General features: G+C 55.6%; 2 protein-coding genes across 2 annotated transcripts in view; both read left to right on the top strand.

Moving 5' to 3' along the window:
* Nucleotides 1–1,133: 1,133 nt before the first annotated feature.
* MONBRDRAFT_34417 (uncharacterized protein) lies at nucleotides 1,134–15,280 on the top strand (the record flags this gene model as incomplete). The annotated part of the gene is made up of 30 exons (XM_001750071.1): nucleotides 1,134–1,382; nucleotides 1,543–1,617; nucleotides 1,735–1,828; nucleotides 2,138–2,346; nucleotides 2,440–2,539; nucleotides 2,626–5,347; nucleotides 5,446–5,541; nucleotides 5,672–5,751; nucleotides 5,886–5,990; nucleotides 6,089–6,418; nucleotides 6,568–6,692; nucleotides 7,149–7,255; nucleotides 7,950–8,446; nucleotides 8,556–8,724; nucleotides 8,837–8,934; nucleotides 9,030–9,098; nucleotides 9,176–9,307; nucleotides 9,405–9,442; nucleotides 9,551–9,658; nucleotides 9,764–9,851; nucleotides 9,956–11,169; nucleotides 11,398–12,239; nucleotides 12,353–12,485; nucleotides 12,556–12,619; nucleotides 12,718–12,785; nucleotides 12,864–13,077; nucleotides 13,197–13,242; nucleotides 13,359–13,454; nucleotides 13,535–13,719; nucleotides 13,866–15,280. The coding sequence occupies 30 exons, from the start codon at nucleotides 1,134–1,136 to the stop codon at nucleotides 14,987–14,989; spliced, it is 9,477 nt and encodes a 3,158-aa protein (XP_001750123.1). The 3' UTR covers nucleotides 14,990–15,280.
* Nucleotides 15,281–16,288: 1,008 nt separating this feature from the next.
* Nucleotides 16,289–20,086, top strand: part of MONBRDRAFT_29610 (uncharacterized protein) — a gene marked incomplete at both ends in the record, with an annotated part of 6,628 nt that continues 2,830 nt past the window's right edge. The window contains 9 exons of the mRNA XM_001750070.1: nucleotides 16,289–16,646; nucleotides 16,755–16,920; nucleotides 17,063–17,157; nucleotides 17,264–17,323; nucleotides 17,416–17,570; nucleotides 17,675–17,797; nucleotides 17,913–18,048; nucleotides 18,169–19,421; nucleotides 19,518–20,060. Of these exons, the coding sequence (XP_001750122.1) occupies nucleotides 16,289–16,646; nucleotides 16,755–16,920; nucleotides 17,063–17,157; nucleotides 17,264–17,323; nucleotides 17,416–17,570; nucleotides 17,675–17,797; nucleotides 17,913–18,048; nucleotides 18,169–19,421; nucleotides 19,518–20,060 (2,889 nt within the window). The remainder of the gene's footprint in view (nucleotides 16,647–16,754; nucleotides 16,921–17,062; nucleotides 17,158–17,263; nucleotides 17,324–17,415; nucleotides 17,571–17,674; nucleotides 17,798–17,912; nucleotides 18,049–18,168; nucleotides 19,422–19,517; nucleotides 20,061–20,086) is intronic.

Below are 20,086 nucleotides of genomic sequence, written 5' to 3'. Positions count from 1 at the left end.
GCACCGCCCAACCCTACCTCTGACGAAAACCCACTGACGTCACGTTCCTGACAGAGAGGACCTGCACAATTCGTCCGCCTTGCGCTACTCACCTCCGACTCTCTCTCTGTCCCCTCAACCCAAGCCACATGTCCGTACCCACAGCTCACAACTTTGTGGCCTTTATCCGCCCCATACAAGAACCCATCAAACGTCACCCCAACCTCGTCCTTACCCTATCCACACACACAACCAGACTTTTGTGTTTGATGCAAGTTCGCCTGACCCCTTGACCCTCTGAAATTTCTCCCCCACTCACTCACTCTCTCTCAAATCCCTCTCCTTACCCCTTTGCATCTTCGCACGGTTTGCTCCCATCCTCTCTGATCCTCTCCCGATTTCCCTCCCCCTGCCTCTATCTCTGAGTTGGGGCCAGGAGAGGACGTTCGGCACTTTGACGACGGAGGTCCCTTGCCCTCTCTCTCCTCCCCCCCCCCTCCTCCTTTGGGTTTCACGCCACGTTTTTTTTTTGCGCTGCCTTGCCCTGCGCCCGGTTGACCCTTTGGCCCCCTCACGTATCTACTCTGCCAAAAGGACGCTTGACCCCCTGGGTGCATTAGATTGCACATCGCTCTTTGACACAAAGCCGGCCCCTCGGCCGCTGCCTGCTGCATCCACCACACACACACAGACCGAGTACTTGCGGGTTGCAACAGGGCAACCTTGGTCGTGGACTCGACCCTGCCTCCGCTGGCTTTCACCCCTTTCACTCCTTGGCCCCGTCCTTCGGGGCCTTTAGCTTGAGCCACCACTCAACACACCGACAATCATTCAAGAGAGCGAGCCGCCATCAGATTGGGCAGCGGCGACACGCCAGGGCTTGCTTGCTTCTTCTCAATCACCGCCGGCAATGGCAGCCGCGGTGTCGCAGTCGGGCTCGTCCCCCTCGACCCGCTCGACTCGACGGTCGGCCATTCGCCCCTTCCTTCCTACCACAAGCACCACTCGCCCTCCCCATCGCCTTCCTTTTGGTCCCCTGGCCCTTGTCCTCGTCCTTGCCCTCGCAACGACCACAGCCCGGGCCTCAGAGTATGAGCCCTGCAACGACCATAACGACCTCCACTGCGAGGCGGGTGCCTTTTGCAGCCATAATCATGGTTTCCCCGTGTGCCTCTGCCCCCCGGGCCGACGCGGCACAAGATGTGAATTTGTCACGGAATGCGCCAATGCCGACGTTGAAACCCCGGCCTGTGCTTCCAATGCCGTTTGTGTTACGACTGCAAATGCGAACGACGTTTGCCGGTGTGCAACGGGCTGGGCCGGGCCGGCCTGTGACCAACTTGTCGCTCAGCCTGGCCACTACTATTGTCCCTGGGCTTTGGCCGTCCTGCCCTGCCCAATCGGTGAGTCCCAAACCGCTCCCTGACCACACGCCTGCTTTTGCTTTTGCCTTTTTTTTGCTTTTTTTTCCCTTTCCTTCTTCTTCCTCTTCCAAAGTAGCCTCTGCTTGCGTCTGCCTGCCTCATTCCGTGTACTTTTACTTTGTTCGGCGGGCCACACCAGGCACTTTTCAAAACTCTTCCAACACAGTGGAGTGCACCCGAGTTGCTGCACAACATTATCCTGCCGATACGAACGGTACGTGTCCGCTCGGTTGTCTTTTCCCTTTTTTTTCCGTTTTCCTTGAACTCTTGTATGGAGACACTTTGCGTCCTGGACCGCCCTCTCATTGCCCTCGACGTGCTTCATTTTTAGGAAAATACACGTCCTCGGGGGCTGTCCAACAAGTGGCCTGCCCCAGCTACCACGCTTGTGAAGCCCCCTCTTGGCGACCAGTATATCTTTTCCTGTAAGTCTGGCCGGCTTTTTTTTTTGCGTGATGTCGCCTGCAGTTCGCCGCAAACCCCTTACTCACGCATGGGAGCAGGCATGCGGATGCGACTTCAGACAATGCCACCACAACCAGCACCTGCCCTCCAGGCCAGCAAAGAGCGTCCTCGGGCACCTGCACCGCTTGCCCAGCTGATCAGTTTCGCAACCCGGCGATGGCAACCTGTCGTGGTGTTCCCCCAAACTTCTATGGTTCGTCGGTTTCGTTGACTGAGTGGACTTGCGGCCCTCTTAGAAAAACCTCACCACGTGTCGCGGCCCTTCATAGGTATCAATGCTTCCACGACGACTGGTTTTACCAACATCATCCCTTGCCCCCTCCACCACAAGTGTGCGGGCGGAAACGCTCAACCCATACCTTGCTCCTCCACGGACAAGTGTAACAAGTGCACTGTTGACAGCATCTTAGTGGACGGCGCTTGTCAGCAATGTTCGCGCACAACCTGGCCCGACGAAGCACAAACGACGTGCATTACTGTACGTTCCTGCTGGCCGTGAAATCGATTGCCACCACAACCTTCCATCGCACTCTTACACCCACTTCCACTCATCTGGGTTCTTGCCACCCAGATGGTGACGAGGTGGCCCACGCGCATATTTAGCAAGGTTCCAGTTTTTGAACCTTCCGACGACGTTGGGCCCACCTTCAGCCGAAGCCTCTCCGGCCGATGTATGTGATGATCGCGCCGCATCGTCCTCTTGCCCCATCTTGTTTACTCGTAACACAAGATTGCACCCACTTTTGCCCCACCTTAGTGGTCTTGGAGCCGCAGGGCGACGCCGTACCGATTAATCGCTATTGGACTCCGGCGCTGGTTGTCTGTGCCGTCTTCCCGGGGACACCATACGAGCGCATTTTCTCGTCCATCGTCTACTTGGGCTTATTTTATCAATTTTTTTCCAACCACGAAGATTCCTTGGAGGATGCTCACGGTCACTTGCTTAAAACCAATGATGGACGAGTGTATGTCATGGACACGCAGGTCCTTGGCAATTCCAACACGCATCTGCTTCAGCCGGTGACGAACCTCCTGACCTACGGCTTCACCATCTCCTCCCTCATGCCCATCCGCTTCAACTTGAGCCTCCCGTTTCAGTTTTTGGTGGACCAGACCTACTGCCTTGGAGTCGACTCGGACCTTGGTTCTTCCTTCAAGTTGAATATGACGATCAACATGTTCTGGCTCAGTCAACCACGCCAGGTGGACTCGGTTTTTATCGGTGCCTCGGAGGTGACTTCGCGTATGTCTGGCGTCCTTCAGTTTACGACCGATCCGGTGTGTATCCACTTTACCGCTTCCACCAACAGCAGTGCAACGTCTTGGCCAACCGAAGCATTCAAGTACATGGTCGCCGAGCTTGTGCTATCAACAAACAATGTCGAAAACATCATGTCTTTCTTTGTTCAGACTGCTGGCAGTCTGTGGTATCCCGTCCTGGGCAGTTTGGCATATTTCGCTATCGATGAGCCTGTGCCCGAAGGCGCCGAGTTATTTGTGGAAGCTGATGAGACGATTCCCGTTTTCCTCAATTGCCCTGGTGAAGTCGTCATTTACGATTCCCCCGAGCTTCCTACGGTTCTCGTCACATGGGACGAGCTTGTGGCTGTGGATGAGTGGGGCTACGCTGAAGTTGGCCCACCTTCATCACCCCAGGGCAACTATACGTGGGAAACAGCGCCCACGGAAATCACTGTATTTGCTATGGAGCACTCGGGTGAAGCAAGCGCTTGCACATTTCCGATTCGCTACGTTCGTGACTATGTCGTGGAACATGATGTGGCATCTTATCGAGAGCTTTTTATTCCATGGGGCATCATGCCCATGAGCTTGCTGCCTCATCACCGAGCCATCACCTTTCGATTGATTGATCAGACGATGCCGGGGCCCTTCATCTCCAAGACTCTTCCATTACCCGTGCATATCGTCCGCTGGGCTTACCGAATGTCTACCGACACTTTGATGCAGCTAATTGGCTCACCTCAGGACGCTGTTTTGTCGGTACATGTCGTCTTGGATCTGGTCCCGGCGATGGAGGCCGAAGCCAGCACGTCGTCCCCGACCGTTGCGCTATTTAATACGACCGGCAGCACCATGAACACGACGACTCCAAATTCTTCCACCCCGATGACCACAGCAGACCCGACAACCACCCCGACTACCACCCCGACTACCACCCCGACTATACCGACAACAATGAATGCGGGTGCACCAAACACCACCAACAATTTCAAGGGCTTTTCCACTACCTATGTGGCTGACGGCGCTTTCTTGCGCGTTCGCATTGTCGACGGCCTCAAAGTGGCAACAGGGAAGCCTTGTCCTGTAGTTATGGCAAACTTCGAGGCGCTCTATGAGATGCCACTCATCATGGACAATCTTCTGTTGATGGTCGGGCGCATCAATTTGAACCAACTTGACGTGACGTGCGCATACAATGGCATCGTGTTTGAGCTTGTGATGCCGACTGGCCTGACTCCATCTGAGCCGGTTGGAGATTACGTCCGGCTACATGTTCGCCAGTTGGCCATCAACATCTCTGGCGTCTATCACGACAAAGCACCGTTGAGTATTTTTCAGGCCATTCCAGCAGATCGCATTCCCCCAACTATATCCTGCCCTGATACCTTGATTGCTGAGTCAGAAGACCAAGTTGACGGCCTGATTCAATCAGTGGTGAGCCAGATTAATGCTACTGCCTCGGAGCCCCTGAGCGACATTTCATGGGCATGGATCGAAGGCAATGTTCAGTTTACCGCCCGTGACATGGCGCTGCATGCCACAACATGCAATGTTGCCATTTCGTGGCCGTCGATTCTGCCCGCTACGACAACAAGTGAGCCCAAAGTTGCTCAGAGCTCCTCTAGTACTTATGGTGCGAGTGTGGCCGCGGGTGTCGCCACTTCAGTGGCCTTTGTATTGATTATCGCCGTCATCATCTGGATGGTGTTGGCGCGCCGAAGGGCGCAAAAACAGATTGACTTTGGCCCGCGGTTGAGGGAACTTGAAAAAATTCTCAACATATCCGACTCTGACAAGATGCTCACCCCTCGAGAGCTTCGTGGCGTCACCTGCATCGAGTCGATTGGCAAAGGCAATTGGGGCACGGTGTTTAAAGGCCTCTTGGAGGAAGACCTACCTCTGGGACTTTCGCGGTTCCTCGTCGCGGTCAAAGCTATGACCAATGCATCTCCCAGTCAGCTTGACGAATTTACACGCGAGGCAGCCTTTATGGCTCAGTTGCAACACGAACACATTGTGCGGCTCTACGGCGTGGTCACAACCTCGACGCCCCACTACTTGGTCATGGAGTATTGCGAGCACGGCTCTTTGCAAAATTACTTGCGTGCGCGTGGCGAGCTTATCGATCTTAGCCATCGCATTAGATTCGCAGTGGACGTCGCCAAGGCTTTGGAGTACTTGGCCTTTCGTGGCATCTGTCACAACGACATTGCAAGCCGAAACGTGCTTCTCAACAGGTACGACGCCTCAAACGGCGCGTTGATCTGCTTGCTTTGAGATTTGATCTTCTTGTTCTTCCTCATTGTTGCCTTTGGGTTATTTCACCCCAACACAGCCTATATCAAGCCAAGCTGGGCGATTTTGGCCTGAGTCGACAGGTGGGCGGTGTCAACGCCGACTACATTGGGAAAGATCAAGTTTTCCCTGTCCGGTGAGTCTGGCATTTCTCTTGTTTGTGCCTGGCTCTATAGACCTTGAGCGCTTGGTACAGCTGGCTGGGTTTTGCGCGTATTTTCCTCCTTCTATTCCACTCTAACTTCAGTTCAAATCTTGAATCACAGGTGGAGCGCCCCGGAGCTGCTTCGAGACCACATTCTCTCTCACGCATCGGACATGTGGAGTTGGGCCGTTTTTGTTTACGGTGTGTGCTCGTGCTTTCCACGCCCCCTTGGATGGCTGAGATGTGGTGGCCGATTAGGTTGCGCATAGCAGAGAACGTGGTCGATTTCTTGTCTCAGCTCGACTTGCAACCTGCTGTGGTCTGACACTCTTCAGAAATCTTTACCAACGCTGAAGTTCCCTATGCCGACATGCCCAATCAGCTGGTGTGGCACAGTGTGCTCAATGGGCATCGATTGACGCGGCCGGAGATTTGTCCTGGTATGAATGTGTCGCTTGATTCTCCACTTGCGTCTCGGCGCGGAAGAGCACAATTGTGATGCTGTCCTCAAATCCGTCTCCTGCCATCAATTCTGCAGAACCAGCCTTTGCTGTTATGGCGCAGTGCTGGAGTGAAGACCCCAGCGAGCGACCCCGGGCGACTGTAGTTGTGGACCAGTTGACGGAGATGTTGCAACTCCTGCCCGGCGGCGCGAGCTTGCTGTCCGTGGACCAAGCGTTTTCCAGCCGAACAGCCTCGCCTGTGATGAGCAAAAACGGCACCATCGTGGTGCCTCCGCACGTCAGGGTCGACGCGGGTGCGGATGGTGAGGATGCAGCGACACCTGGCAATATGCCCTCCCGCATTGCGAGCGTTGCTAGCCTCAAGCTTTTGCACGCTGGAGACCAGGTGGAGAGCAACGGCTCTGGTGCATCCTCCAATTTTTATGCGCCATCACCTCGGACCACTCTACACCCTGCCACGGTCATCATCTCGTCATCCACGGACAGCGCTGGCACCTCGGAGGTGGCAATGCCGCTCATGACCTCGGTGGAATCAACTGTGCTCTCTGGCCAGTCGGGCCCAACCGCCACAACGCTATCCACCATCGAGGACACGTGCCAAACAATGACTTCTCCGACTGCTATACTTCGCGCAAAGTCTTCTACGACTCGACTCTCGCCGTCGATCGGAACGACGCGGTCAGGACGAGGCAGCCCGTCTCAGCGCCACCTCATTCTAGGCCAACTCGCAAGCGTCAGCAGCCACGTCTAAGTAATTCGCGCTACAGATTCGGCCCTTCGTTGAATCCTTTTTCCCGCGACCCAGTCTTACATGTAAAGCAGGGCCTCCTCTACGCCTTTCAACTTGTTCATATTATAACCGAGGGAGAGCCCTTCACTAGACGATCGCTTCAGTCAGGCGCGCTCGCTGTCGGCATCGGCCAAGCTTGTTTGGGAGTTACCCTCTGCTGCTCGTCTTGATCACTGTCTGGTTGTTTTTGGTTTTTGTTTTTGTTTTTTTAATCGCTTCCTCTCCAAAGCCTCTGCGGCCTCTGGTACCGTGTACCAGCTAATGAATTGACCTTCAACGCCCCCCCTCCCCCATCGCCGGTTCATTCATTCGCGCCGACAATGCCATGATCTTGATTGACTCAGCGGAGGGAAGAATCACGTTCGGTGCGCCGTCAAGAGGCGGGGGAGGGACGAGAGGAGTGCGTGCTCGGGTTGAATGCATCGCCTCTTCTTCGCGAAACTACGATGGGGTGTGTCGTCAGGACGCCAGCTGCACTTGGAACTGGTCAAGCAAGAGCCTTCTTCGTGATCCCAACAAGGGACCGAGGTCGAGTGTATGTCGTGTCCGCTCAACCTTGATGAGTTGCATTCAGGCGGAGGTTCTTGTCCTAACGCTCCAAACTCCTATGTCCGCTGTTGACATGCCACACTGCCCGCTGAGACGGGTGACACATGCATGGGCCCCTTTGGAAGCTACACCCGACGCAGCGCCAGCAAGCCACCGCGCAGTAGCGCGGTCACAATTCTGTCAAGGCCTGACTGGCGCATGGTGATTACACACGACGAAGCATTCCTTATCATGGCAAAGACACGGCGGCTCGGCTCACATCAGCATTCGAGCAGGTGTGCGCAAGACGCAAAACGCCGAGCAAATAAGGTCGCAGAGGAGTTGCACGCACATGCCGTCCAAAAAGTGCATGCGGTGCTACACACGGCCCACGCTCACGCGAACTCGAGCCTTGCTCGCGTTGCCTGTTGTCCAAGGCCGTGTCGTCGTTTTGGTGGGCTGGTGGTGGCTGACGCCCCATTTTCTGCCGAGCCAGTGTCAAACGCCATCCACCCCCCTTGCCCCACCCGCACATACACATCCCCGAATGAAGAGCGCGTTGGGCACTCGACACTAAAATCGGCCCTGCCCATTCATTCGAAAGCCTTTTGCTGCAGCTTGAGTCAAACCGCCGCTGCCTGGCTCAAGACTGAGCGGCAGGCGAACCATCTGCGACACACACCTTCACATTTGCCGTCTCTGCGCATACATGAACAGCGGGGGCGCATCACTCATCGACACATCGCCTCTATGCGACGCCCGACCGCTACGGCGGGCTTCCTGCTGAGTCTAGCCCTAGCCGTGTCGCTTGTCCTGCCTGCCCGGGCTCGCCTGGACTGCCGGACAGACCCTTGTTTGAACGAGGGCATCTGCCTTCTCCAGGGCGCGCTCTTCTCGGAATGCGCCTGCCAATCCGGCTACACAGGTCAACGATGCGAGACACGAGTTCGCGCCTGCGCCTCGGATAGCGAGTGCGGTCACGGTGAATGTGAGGATGACGAAGGCGAGTGTGAGTGCGACGATGGCTGGTCTGGCACGTTCTGTGACATCAAGTACTCCTCTCCCGGCTACTACTATGACCCAGATCAGCCTGCAGTTCTTCCTTGCCCTACCGGTATGTGCCACCGCGCTTCTGTGCTCTGTTCCTCGTATAGGCCTGCCAAGCGGTAGTCTAGCTGCGCGTCACACACACCCGACTGCTCCGGTCGACTTTTGTCGCATAGGCTACTACTCGTACGAGTACTACAACACCATCTGCTTCCCCGTGCCCTTTGGTTACTACCCCAGCAACCATCGAGGCGAACACACAACCTCAGCAGCCATTTACGCCCTCCGCTGTGCCAAAGACAGAGAGTGCCTGCCGGATACCTTCTCGCCCACTTCATGCTCAGGGTGCGTAATCTCTGATTCGATGCTCTTTGCCTACTACAAAGGCGAGGAAGCTGGTCTCAATCTGAGTTTTACCTTTCACTGAATCGACGTTCCTCGCATTCGGGCTGTGCAGGCGTTACAAATCCAAGGATTATGCTGGCATATGCACGGACAAACATTACTGCCCACCCGGCTTCTTTGGCGACAAGGAGTGCGAACCGTGTGATGCCGGTGAGAGCGTGGCCTTTGGCTACCACTACGTTCTTCCTGTATCTGTGGCGCCGCTGGTTCTCGCCATTGCTCACTGGCCAGAACGTCGCCCACAGGCACGTACAATCCCAACTACGGCGAAACCAGGAGCCGGGCCTGCCTTGACATCCCGCCTGGCAAATTCGGTCCGTTTGAGCACCGAGCTGCCCTCCCAGCATGCGTCGTAGAGCGCTTTCTCATGCGCTCTTTGGCACTGTGTCAGGCATTTTCTCCCTACCGGATCTCGACCTAGCCGACTTTGAAGTGACCGTGGCCGGCATGACGGGGCCCGCGCCAGTCACGCACCGTGGCGCGACGGACATTCGTGACTGCTGGATTGGCTATTATTGCCAAGGTCGGTCTCTGTTGCAAACGACACAAAGAGGCGAAAAGCGAGTGGTGCCTTTGACTCAACAATCAACGATTGCCTTGTTCGCCTACCCTTGCTTTAGGCGATGATCACTTTCCGCAGCCCTGTCCTCCTGGCCAGGTCAGCCCTTCCATCCACCCCAAACTAGATGAACCTCTGGCAGATTGCGTCGAGCAGTGCGTGCATGCGGGTCATATTGCCTGAACCCCGTTGTGTGTTGGTGCTTAGGTTCCACGCCCGGATCATCGTGGATGCGAGTATTGTGATGCTGGCGAAATCATTGTCAACGGACAATGTCAAGCCTGCCCCGAGAACTATTGGAGCTTTCAGTCGAGCGTCTGTCATCAGGCAAGTGACGTTTGGAAGACTTTCAAACGCACATGTTTCGATTGCCATGAAGCCAGCAACTAAGCCCATCCTGCCCGGGACCCCTATGTCTAGGTGTTTGTTCAGTGCCCTTTGCCCATTTTCGCCTCCGAATTCACCGGCAGCACGCTTGATGCTGTTGTCATCAACCCTTATTGGGACGGTATGTGTAAGCGAGGCGTGCGCCGACTCTGACTCTGACAGGAATACTTGATCACGCACGAGAAAACGCGAATGTTGATAAGGCATGTTGCTGGCGCATTGTAGATATAACGTTGACCGTCAACTTGGACGTGCAGTCGGGGGTTGAGATTTTCACAGTTCAGCTCGACTCATCGGTGGCCCGAGACTCTGAGGAGGAGGGCCCAGTATTTGAGTGCCGGCGACTCCTCCTCTCTGGTGCCATGGTCGATGTGGAGGTGGATGACATTGGCTTGGCACGCCAAGGCGCCACTTTGTCCCAATACTTGATGACCGATGTGTCCCTACTTGGCGGTGGCGCTGCACCTCCCATTCTGCATGTGGTGGATCTAGGTGATGAACCCGCACTCGGCCTGGCCTTTCGCAGCTCCAGTCTGTTAACGGTGGATGACATGGCAGCAGAAGGCATATTGCAACTCAAGTTGCAAGCCTATTATTGTCAAACATACCGCTCCGATGTACCCAGCCTCACTGGCACGCGCCACGTGGGCACCGGACGGGCCTATTTTGACCCAGGCGCTCTAGATGCGGCACAATATCTCGAAGTTACGGAAGCCCCCCCAGCCGCACGCAGCACATCCTTCGACGGCAATCTCACCATCATCGCAAGCGCCGACGAGTCGTGCTGGGGCCTCGAATTTCTTGTTGAAGCTGATTTGGGCGGACTCATCTTCGACGTTTTACGCCTACACTTACCTGTGCCATCAAACGAACTACGCACTATCCTTGAAAATCGCGTATGGCTGCCAGTGTCGGACACTAGACTAGCAGTCCAGGCGATCATGCAGGCTGATGCCCATGCCGATGCCCGTCTGCTTGCGAGTGGCGACAACTTTGCCCCGTACTTTATCACTTGCAGCGACCAAATCATAACCGTGCATCAGCTTGACTCGCAGGCCACCGTCACGTGGGTACCGCCTGTAGCCATGGACAACTCTGGCTCAGTCGAACAGCTCACCAGCAACTTTGAGCCCGGCACTCGAGTGGACTGGGTTGAACTCCCCTTACCTATCACCTACAACGCCCGTGATGCCGCTGGCAACGAAGGCCGCTGTAGCTTTTACGTCAACTTGCTCAACACGGCTTGGACGCGCCAGCTAGTGAAGAACTTGCGATACACAGGTGGCCAATTCCCAACTAGCATCGATGATCGTGGCCTGCAGCACACCCACATTGTGACGCCCGGTGCTCCGGCATTGTTTGCTGACAATGTTGAGCTTGACAGCTCCATCCAACAGCTCGAGTGGCGCCTCGAGGCTCCCGAACTCTACACCTTCAAGGTTTGCCAAGCATGCCCGGGTTGCGCTTTTCTCTCTCTCTCTCTCTCTCTCTCTCTCTCTCTCTCTCTCTCTCTCTCTCTCTCTCTCTCTCTCTCTCTCTCTCTCTCTCTCTCTTCTCTCTCTCTCTCTCTCTCTCTCTCTCTCTCTCCTGGTGAGTCTGGGTTTGCAATGACTCTTCGTGCTTTCACTTGTTTCCCTTTCTGTTTGTTTCTTCGATGATTTAAATAGCTACAACGGACCAATCATATGTTTGAAGTTGTCTTGGTATTTGCTGTCAACGACCCAAGCGCCACGGCAGACACTATCCTGTTACAAGCGGATTTGATTGCGCCGCAAGGCTCCACCGGGGAAAGCCTCGACTTGTTGGCCAATTGGTTTGCCGTCAAAACCTGGTACTTGGCGGACGGGTACCTTTTCGTTCGTGGTGCCGGTGCCCCCCACATTCCCGACAATCTGTCTCACATCAAAGCCACCGGACTTAGCCTTGTGCTGACCTTTCCCGCCGGCGTACACTTCTCCACGGCTCAGCTCGAGCTGACCCCTATATCTGCCGCAATGGACGTGGTGTCCAGCCTGCAGCAAACCGTCTTCTCCGTGGTCAAGCTTGATGCCAAGCCGCCTGTCATCTACTGCCCTGCTGACGTTGTCGAAATTGTGGACAGCGCCAATGATACGGCCAACTTGAGCGCTGCCGTGCTTGAGCCGGTGCGGTTCAGTGATGACAGTGGCCTCGTTGAGCTTTTACCCTTGGTCAACATGACTTTTGGGGTTGGGCGTCACACCGTAACACGCGTGGCCGTGGATCCGTCCAACAACACGGCCAACTGTAGCTTTCGCATAGTGGTGGTAGAGCGAGGCACTGAGCTGCCCGACGATGACGACGCTGGTGGACCAGCTCCACCGCTCACAACACGCGGGACTTTTACGCAAGACAACGGTACTGACCTCGATTACGAAGCCGCCTCCGGCGGCGACAAGTCGGCTGTTGATGGCGGTGTCATTGCCGGAATGGCTGCGGGCATCAGTCTGCTTACGCTTGTCATGATTTTTCTGTTCCTTCGCAAGACGCGGTACGCACGCGCATGTGCATTCCCTGATTCTTAACTTTTTGAACCGCCCAGAGTTGGGGTGACGCTCACACCTGATGCTGAATTTCGGGCGTATACTCGCTTTGATTCGACAGACAACTGAATGCCATGGCTCGGAAGGGCATCAACTTTCAAGATCAGCTGCAAGAGTTGCAAGGGCACCTGGTAGGCCAAGACGGGCTTGTCACGCCTCACGAAATCAAGCGCCATCATCTCAAGGTTCTCGAGGTGGGTCGTGGGCCGTCAGCAGCCTGCAAAGATGCTTTAAAGAACTCACGAAAGAAGCGCTTGCTGCCAGATTCTGGGAACTGGCAACTGGGGTGTCGTCTCCAAAGGCATGCTTGAGGAACACAAATCGGCTGGTATGTTGAGAAGAGGCAGATTTGCCTCGAACGACTTTCATCCCAACCTGCGGTGACCCTCCTCCCCATTCATTGACTTGTATGGCGCGTTGAACTAGGCATCCCTGGATTCATTGTGGCTGTCAAAATTCTCAAGCAAGGCAATACCGAGGCTGTCATAGAGCTGGTGAGTTCAAGTAGCCGCTTTGCGTCTGATCCCCTTCTCGTCGGCACGTTTCTCATTCTGTGTTGCTCTGGCTGATAGAGTCGTGAGGCCGCGTTTATGGCTCAATTTAATCATGACAATGTGGTGCGCCTTCACGGCGTCGTGACGGTGAATGAGCCGGTGGCCATGGTCATGGAGTACTGCGAGCATGGGAGTTTGCAGGCTTACCTACGAAAGCGAGACATGCGTTTAATCAGTCGTCTCTCTGTGGCACGGGATGCCGCCGCCGGCTTGGCATACCTCAGTGGACGCGGTTCGTGCGCCATTGACAGCTCTTGCTCGAGGCATTTTTGAACAATACTTGAAGTCATCGGTCATGTTGTGCCACTCTCGCCTAACGGGTTATGTGGTGATGGTGGGCGATGTGCACAGGTGTTGTTCATCGAGACGTGGCGGCTCGCAACATTTTGCTTTCCAGGTACATAGCACGCTTTTGAGAGGCCAGAAGCAGGAAGCAGACGACGGTCTTTTACAGCGGTTAACCATGTTACCTCACAGCTCCATGTGCTTTTGATCCTGTGTGATGTATGGTAGCGACTACCGGGGGAAGGTGGCTGATCTTGGCCTCACGCGCGAAGCTGGTAGCAACAGCGAGTACTACACCTCGCGCGGCGGTGCGATTCCCGTGCGGTAGGTTCCAAATCCACGTGTCTGCTTGACCTGGCACAATGCAGCCAGCTCATGATCTGCACTGACAACAATTATTTCAGGTGGTCTGCTCCCGAGGCACTTGAAGAACACAAGTTTTCGCAGGCATCAGATGTCTGGAGTTGGGCCGTCACGTTGTATGAAATTCAAACGCAAGCGCGACTACCTTATGAAGGCATGTCCAACCAGAAAGTGTGGATCAGTGTTGCGGGTGGCTACCGTCTACCTCGCCCGGAGGAGACATCGAGTAAGTCTGACCTCGAAAACAGCCGCTGGCTTGAGAAATGCCGCATCTTATGACCAAATGTAGCTCATGGTGGTTCAATGTGGTGCTCGTTGCTGTTGTTTATTTTGTTTCTTTCGCGCATGGCGACCTCGCGGGGGCAAACTCAGATGAACTATACGATTTGATGTGTTCATGCTGGTCCGACGTGCCCAAGGAACGTCCTTCCTTCAAGCAGTTGGAAGTGCAAATGCAAAACATGATCAATGATCTGCACGAGGCCGAGACGACGCGGACCATCGCCCACAACAGCGCATACAGTGACTCGTTTACACCGCGCCGCCCTGCGACAGCGCAGCGGAACAGCGGTCCCAACTTTTACTTGGACGACATGTCCATGGGACGACGCTCGCGCACTGGCAACAGCAGCAGCTGCTGCCTGACGAGTCGAGCCGGTAGTGTCTGCACCAGCTTGGGCGGCATGAACAGCCGAGCAACCAGCATTAGGGGGAACATCAGCCGTAACCCTAGTCTTCGCGCGTGTGAGAGCCAGCTGACGCTTTTGGAGGACGACGAAGACGAAGAGATGCGGGTCCGGAGTCAACGAAGCTCACCTCGCGGGTCAGTGGATTTGGCTGTACTGGCCACGGGATCAACAGCGAGCTCGCGAGGACCCTCGCGAGCAACGACGCCAGTACGCATTGCCGTGCCCCCCACGGTGTTGGAGGCCATGTCTGAGGATCGCGACTCGGTCCGTTTGGACGAACTGCCGAACGACGAGGCCATGTGTGAGGTCGACCCAGACTACGCGCCCCGTGCCATGCTGTCTCTACGCCGAATGGCCAGCGAAGGGTCTCAGAGCGCAGGGATGCCATTGGCCACGTCCCGAGTACCGTCGGCGAGTGGCACTGCTGCGGCATCCGAGGCCGGAGACGATGAATATGAAATTGCCGTGCCCCTCGACACGCGCAATCTCTATGCACCCTTGCTCAACGCCAGCAACGCCGTTTTGTACGCCGACGATGACATGCTGGGCTTAACACCAAATAGCAGCGAGACACAGGCCCTGGCAGCTTTGAGGAGCACCATGGGTTCCCATGGGTTGGATGGATATGAAGAGTCTTCTGTTGGCCGGCTCTCAAGTGCAGCCTCGAGCGATAGTGATGCGGGACAAGTGTATGCCTATGACTTGCCAGCAGAAATCCGATCGCCACTCGGTCAAGACGCCAATCCGCCTGCATCCGAGCCCAAGCTTATGTCGATTCAAGAGCGTATTCGTAGCCTCGTATCCTAAGGTGATGATCTGTTGAGTGCGCAAGAAAGTCGCTGCGATGCTGAGCCCAGTGCCTTTGTGATGATAAGATTAGAATTTCCCCTGTGAGTGGCGGGCCGCCTTTGACGGTCACATCGGCCTCGTTCTTTATTTGTCCTTTGCTTTGTGAGTGCGCTTGGCATCACTTGCTCGCCTGGGCTCTCTGAAAGGATGAAGCACGGCGCATCGAGGCGAGCGCGAACCCAAACGCTGCTCTGACCTCTTTGACTAGACTTGTAATGAAAGGAACCAATTGATCAGATTTAGCTCCCACCACGGGCTCTCCAATCCAATCACACCCCGCCCTGCTGCTGCTTTGGTTCAACCCCGTGAAGCACCGACGTGACAGAAACAGCCTGAGCAGCGCCCACGCACACCCCCTCATCCCCCACCCTTGCTGCTTGCGAAAGGGGTCGCCCCATCTTACGCTGTGACAACAACAGCAAGTGAGCACTTGCCCCTCCCACCGCACAATTTTGAGTATGTCCGCTCGATTTCCATCTTGTCCGCTACAATGCCAAACGCGCTGGCGCCGGTTGCGTTGACCATGGAGCGTCGTCAGCCGTGCACATGCTTTTGTTGTGGGTTCCCCTCGAGCGCCTTGATCCCCCTTGATCCTGTACCGCACGCGCCCCTCTCCTTGTGAGCTCGTGCTTTGCCCCCACTCTTGATCGCTTGCTGGCCTGTTGACGTGCCCTCCTCCTCTTCTCCCCCCCCACACACAGAGAAGTGCCTTGTCCTCGAGAAGGGTGGCGCTTGCATCCATCATCTACCAGCTGTGCTTTGGCCACCATACCACGTCCCTCTTCTGTTGCGATCACCCCTGATGATCCACCGTCACCGCTCAACCCTGACCAGCTTCGACGCTGCATTGACCAGACCAATCACTTTTTCCCCTACAGTCACACGCTCTTACACTCCCTTCATCAACTTCGTGGCGCCATCGCCCCGGTGCACTTCATCCCTTCGAACACCAAGGCGCTGCCACCTGCCCTGTCAATTTGGACCTGACCTCGCGCGCACACTCCCACCGCACCGCAAAACCACATTCAGACTCGTGAATCCCTGCCTCCACAGGTTCACGCACCCATCTTCCTCACTCAGTCGCTGCTGCCCTTTCATTCATTGCACGACACCCCGCCGTTCGCGACGGCTGGGCCTCTCTTATCAGAGGCTTGACCCTCCCCATCCGCCCCATCGCGCCCAAGCGCCTTGGGTGTTGTGGTTGTCTTTCTTTTGACGACTAGGGCAGAGGGGAAGCTGCGCTGCTCTGCCGTAGCCATGCCTCATTTGCGGCAGCGCCCTCAAACCTGGGCGTTGGTCCTTTTGCTCATCGCCACTGTTCTGAATAACGTTGCTCTGGCGCGTGTGGATTGTCGGGTGGACTCATGTACCAACGGGGGTGCCTGTGTCGTTCACGGCAACTTCACCGAGTGTGTCTGCCCCAGCGCATGGCAGGGCTTACGTTGCCAGTACCCCACCGTCTGTAGAACCAACTTCGACTGCGCCCGCGGTCTTTGTCAAAATGGCAAATGCTCTTGCCCGGGCAACTGGGGCGGCGGCGCTTGCGAGTTGCGCTTCACAGACCTCGGCTACTTCTACGACCTTCAGCAGGACAAAATCGAAGCCTGCCCTACTGGTGCGTGACAGCTCACGGGATGCGTGGCGGGAGCCCACGGTATCATCGCCTGCCCAGTTGTCACAGCCCCTTCCTCTTCTCAGCGCATTGATGCCTTGAATCGAACAGGTACCTACAGTTCCGCCCTATACGGCTCGGTATGCCGACCCGTGATTTTGGGCCAATTCCCCATCCGCTTTGGCATTTACGCCGACAGCGCCGCCACCCACATCACGGGCTGTCCACAAGACCACGAATGTATTCCCCCCACATACGAGCCGATTGCGTGTGACGAGTGAGTGGCATGACGCCCCAGCCCCAGCCCCAACCTTTTGGGTTACGGCGCCATCTTTTTGCCACGTCTTCACCTCAATGCCTTGCGCCTGACCCTATCCTCATCTTACCTGTTGCCCATTTTTGCCGCTGACGCTGTTCAGTGAGGAGACGGCCTCGTACGAGTCAGGCATGTGCTCCGATGACGCCTGCCCGCCGGGCTGGACCGGTGACTACTACTGCGAAAAGTGCCCCTCTGGTCCGTTCCCGGCTGTCATCGCCCCCGTGCCCGATCTATCGAACCTGTCCATCCAAGCCGGCATGCTCCTTTGCCCACCTTTCTCATTCGAGTATGATTTGACTAGGCACTTACAAAAACGAAACCAGCCGGGCACCATGCACCACAGTCCCCACCGGCTATTATGGTAAGAAGTCACACCTCCGAGCATGTCGTGTCAGTCAGAGTGTACGCCTCAATGCCAACACTGACCACGACTCTTCTCGCGCTGCCGTACAGCCACCATTGTCATGGACGAGTACGTGTCGTCCTACGAGTTGAACGGAATGAATCCCGCACCCGTTACTAGCCGTGCCTCGGATATTCGCTCGTGCCCACCCGGCTGGGCCTGTCTTGGCGGGAGCATCAAACCCTTTCGATGCCCATCCGGTTTAGTGCGTGAGCTCAAGTCCCTCGCCGCCTACACTTGACCCAAGCCAGCGTACACTCGCTGGCTCTTGGCACGCGGGCCGTCTCACAAAGTTGCGGTTTTGGCTAGGCTAAGCCGGCGAAGGATTCCTGCCGCCCCTGCCCGGAGAATCACATCAACAACGGCCAATTTGCCGCTTGCATCCCCTGCCCGGCCGGTACCTTTGCCTTTTCCGACACGGAATGCCTCAAGGTCAGCCTCGTGCTCAACCTGAGTAGAACACGTCGTTGCCATGCCACCACTAGAACCACCATCGCAAAGCAAAAAATCTTTGTCCTCATGTGCCACCAACTTCAACATTCAATAGATTTTCACAGAATGCCCAGCCAGCATGTATTCGGCCTCAGGAGCGGCACCATGGATAAGCACCGCTGATTTGCGCGTGTCCTTTGGTAGCTTGACACCTGAAGATGTCCTACACCCATACGTGCTCGACAATATCAGTCAGTGCCGAGAAGCCGTTGTGCGCCTTTTTTAATGCCCGAGCTATCCACGGCGTGAGCTGATCCTCACACGGGCATCTTGACCTCTTGACTGCCTTTCTGCTCTCGCCGCTTTGCCAGGCTATACCTATGAACAGCACTATTACAGCAGCGAGGACCTTCAAGAATTCACCTTCAATGTCACCTTGAACCTATACTCTGGCAGCACGCCCACTTTTTCCTGTGTCATCCGCGACATCATCTCCGATGGGTGGACAGAATACGTCGACGACCTGGGTCGACTGCAACAAGGGTCTGTGCTTCGCCAATATCTGGCCTCAGACACCATGCTCGTCCAGGGCGGCACATACGTCCCAACACTGGAGATCAATCGCACGCCATCCCGACTTAGCGCCAAGATTAGCAGCCACACGCCAATCACCTACGATGGGCCCTCCTTTGTGGGCCAAGGTACCACACTCATTGCTGAGCTTGTGTACTGCGATGCAGATGCCAGCAACTCCCGCGTGCGTGGCACAAGTGACCCAGTGGATGTGGAATTTGCCTTCCTGGGCGGTGGACAAATGTCGACCACGAGCTTTGATTACAACGACATTATCGCCGGTACCTTTCTCCCCCTGGACACAAACAACTTTGTTGTGACCGCGGAGGCACATGAAAATTCCGCTAATTTTGTGCGAGCTGATCCCACCAAACAGTGCTTCCAGTTGCACGCCGAGCTCTCCATGGACGGATGGCCTAGCATTGAGTCAACTGAAATTGTGGTCAGCTTCATCCTGCCTCCTTCTTTTGCCAACAGCCTGGGCAACAACTCCATGCTCTACCCGGTTGCCGGCTCCGCCGTGTTCTTCCAGAGCAGCTTGACAGAGCAACAGGAAGCCTCCAGGACCAACGTGATTATATCGGGCGATTTTTCCGCACCCATCTTTGTTGGATGCAAGGACGTCGTTTTTGTTGTTAACACCACGGACTCTCAAGTGGCAGTCAATTGGACGGTGCCTTCAGTGCTTGACAACGTCGGTGTCACGGCTTTCTATGCCAGCGCCACACCTGGACTCGTCAAATCTTGGAACGATCTTCCCTTGACAGTCACCTACGACGCCAACGATGCCGCTGGAAACCATGAATCGTGTACAATGGTCATTGACGTGCGCAACATTGCTTGGTCTGAGGCGACGCTTGCCGTGCGCATGCTCAACCAAGCCACTACCTTTGCTGCCGAAGAAGTTGAGTCGCAACTTAGCACATTGATGCGCCGCATCTCTTTGCTTGATCCTATCGATTCGAACCCCTTTCAAGATTTCCAGATTGACCTGGACGACGCCTGTGTCTGGGCATGGCGCATTCAAGCACCAACCAACTTTCAATTACAGGTCTGTCCTCCAACAGGGCTTGCCCTCGCATCCTTGATTGTCACCATCTCACGTGGGCCGGACCGCTTGTGATTGGGGCCTTTATTTATTAAATAGAAACGTGGTGGCTCGAGCAGTCTTGAATTTCAGCTGGTTACGACCATGGATGCTGTGGTAGGAAGTATTGACAGCAGCTTTTTCAACCACGCATTTGTTCGCGTCGATTTTGAGAATCTACTTCATGCAAACACCCAAGCCCCCGCGCAGCTTGATGCGCACTGGTTCCAGGCCGAATCGGTGCTGGACGACCGCGATGGCTACAGGCTACGAATCTGGGGCAGCGGTGCAGATGAAGTATTTGACAGGCACCTGGTGTTTTCAGCAATGAACATTCGCATCGTTTTGCCCGAGTTGACTCGATTACAGACTCAAGATGTGCACCTCTTAAACTTTTCCGTGCGATGGGCAAGCCTCGACCTTCGCATCCCCGCATCTACGGACGATCCCGAGAACTTTCTGACGCTCATCAAGGAAGACTCGGAGCCACCACAGCTCACCTGCCCACTGGATATGGAGCGCACTCTGGGTGAAGACGAGTCTTCCTACATCCTAAGCTATGCCGAGGCCGTTCCACGTTTGCTAAGAGACAACAAGGCCCGTGTTATTCTGCACAACCTGACGCGAAA

The sequence above is a fragment of the Monosiga brevicollis genome, genomic scaffold, assembly GCF_000002865.3.
Source record: "Monosiga brevicollis MX1 MONBRscaffold_36 genomic scaffold, whole genome shotgun sequence".
Taxonomy (NCBI): Eukaryota; class Choanoflagellata; order Craspedida; family Salpingoecidae; genus Monosiga; species Monosiga brevicollis.
Note: the sequence above shows the minus strand (reverse complement) of the source record. Positions and strands in the feature narration are given on the sequence as shown.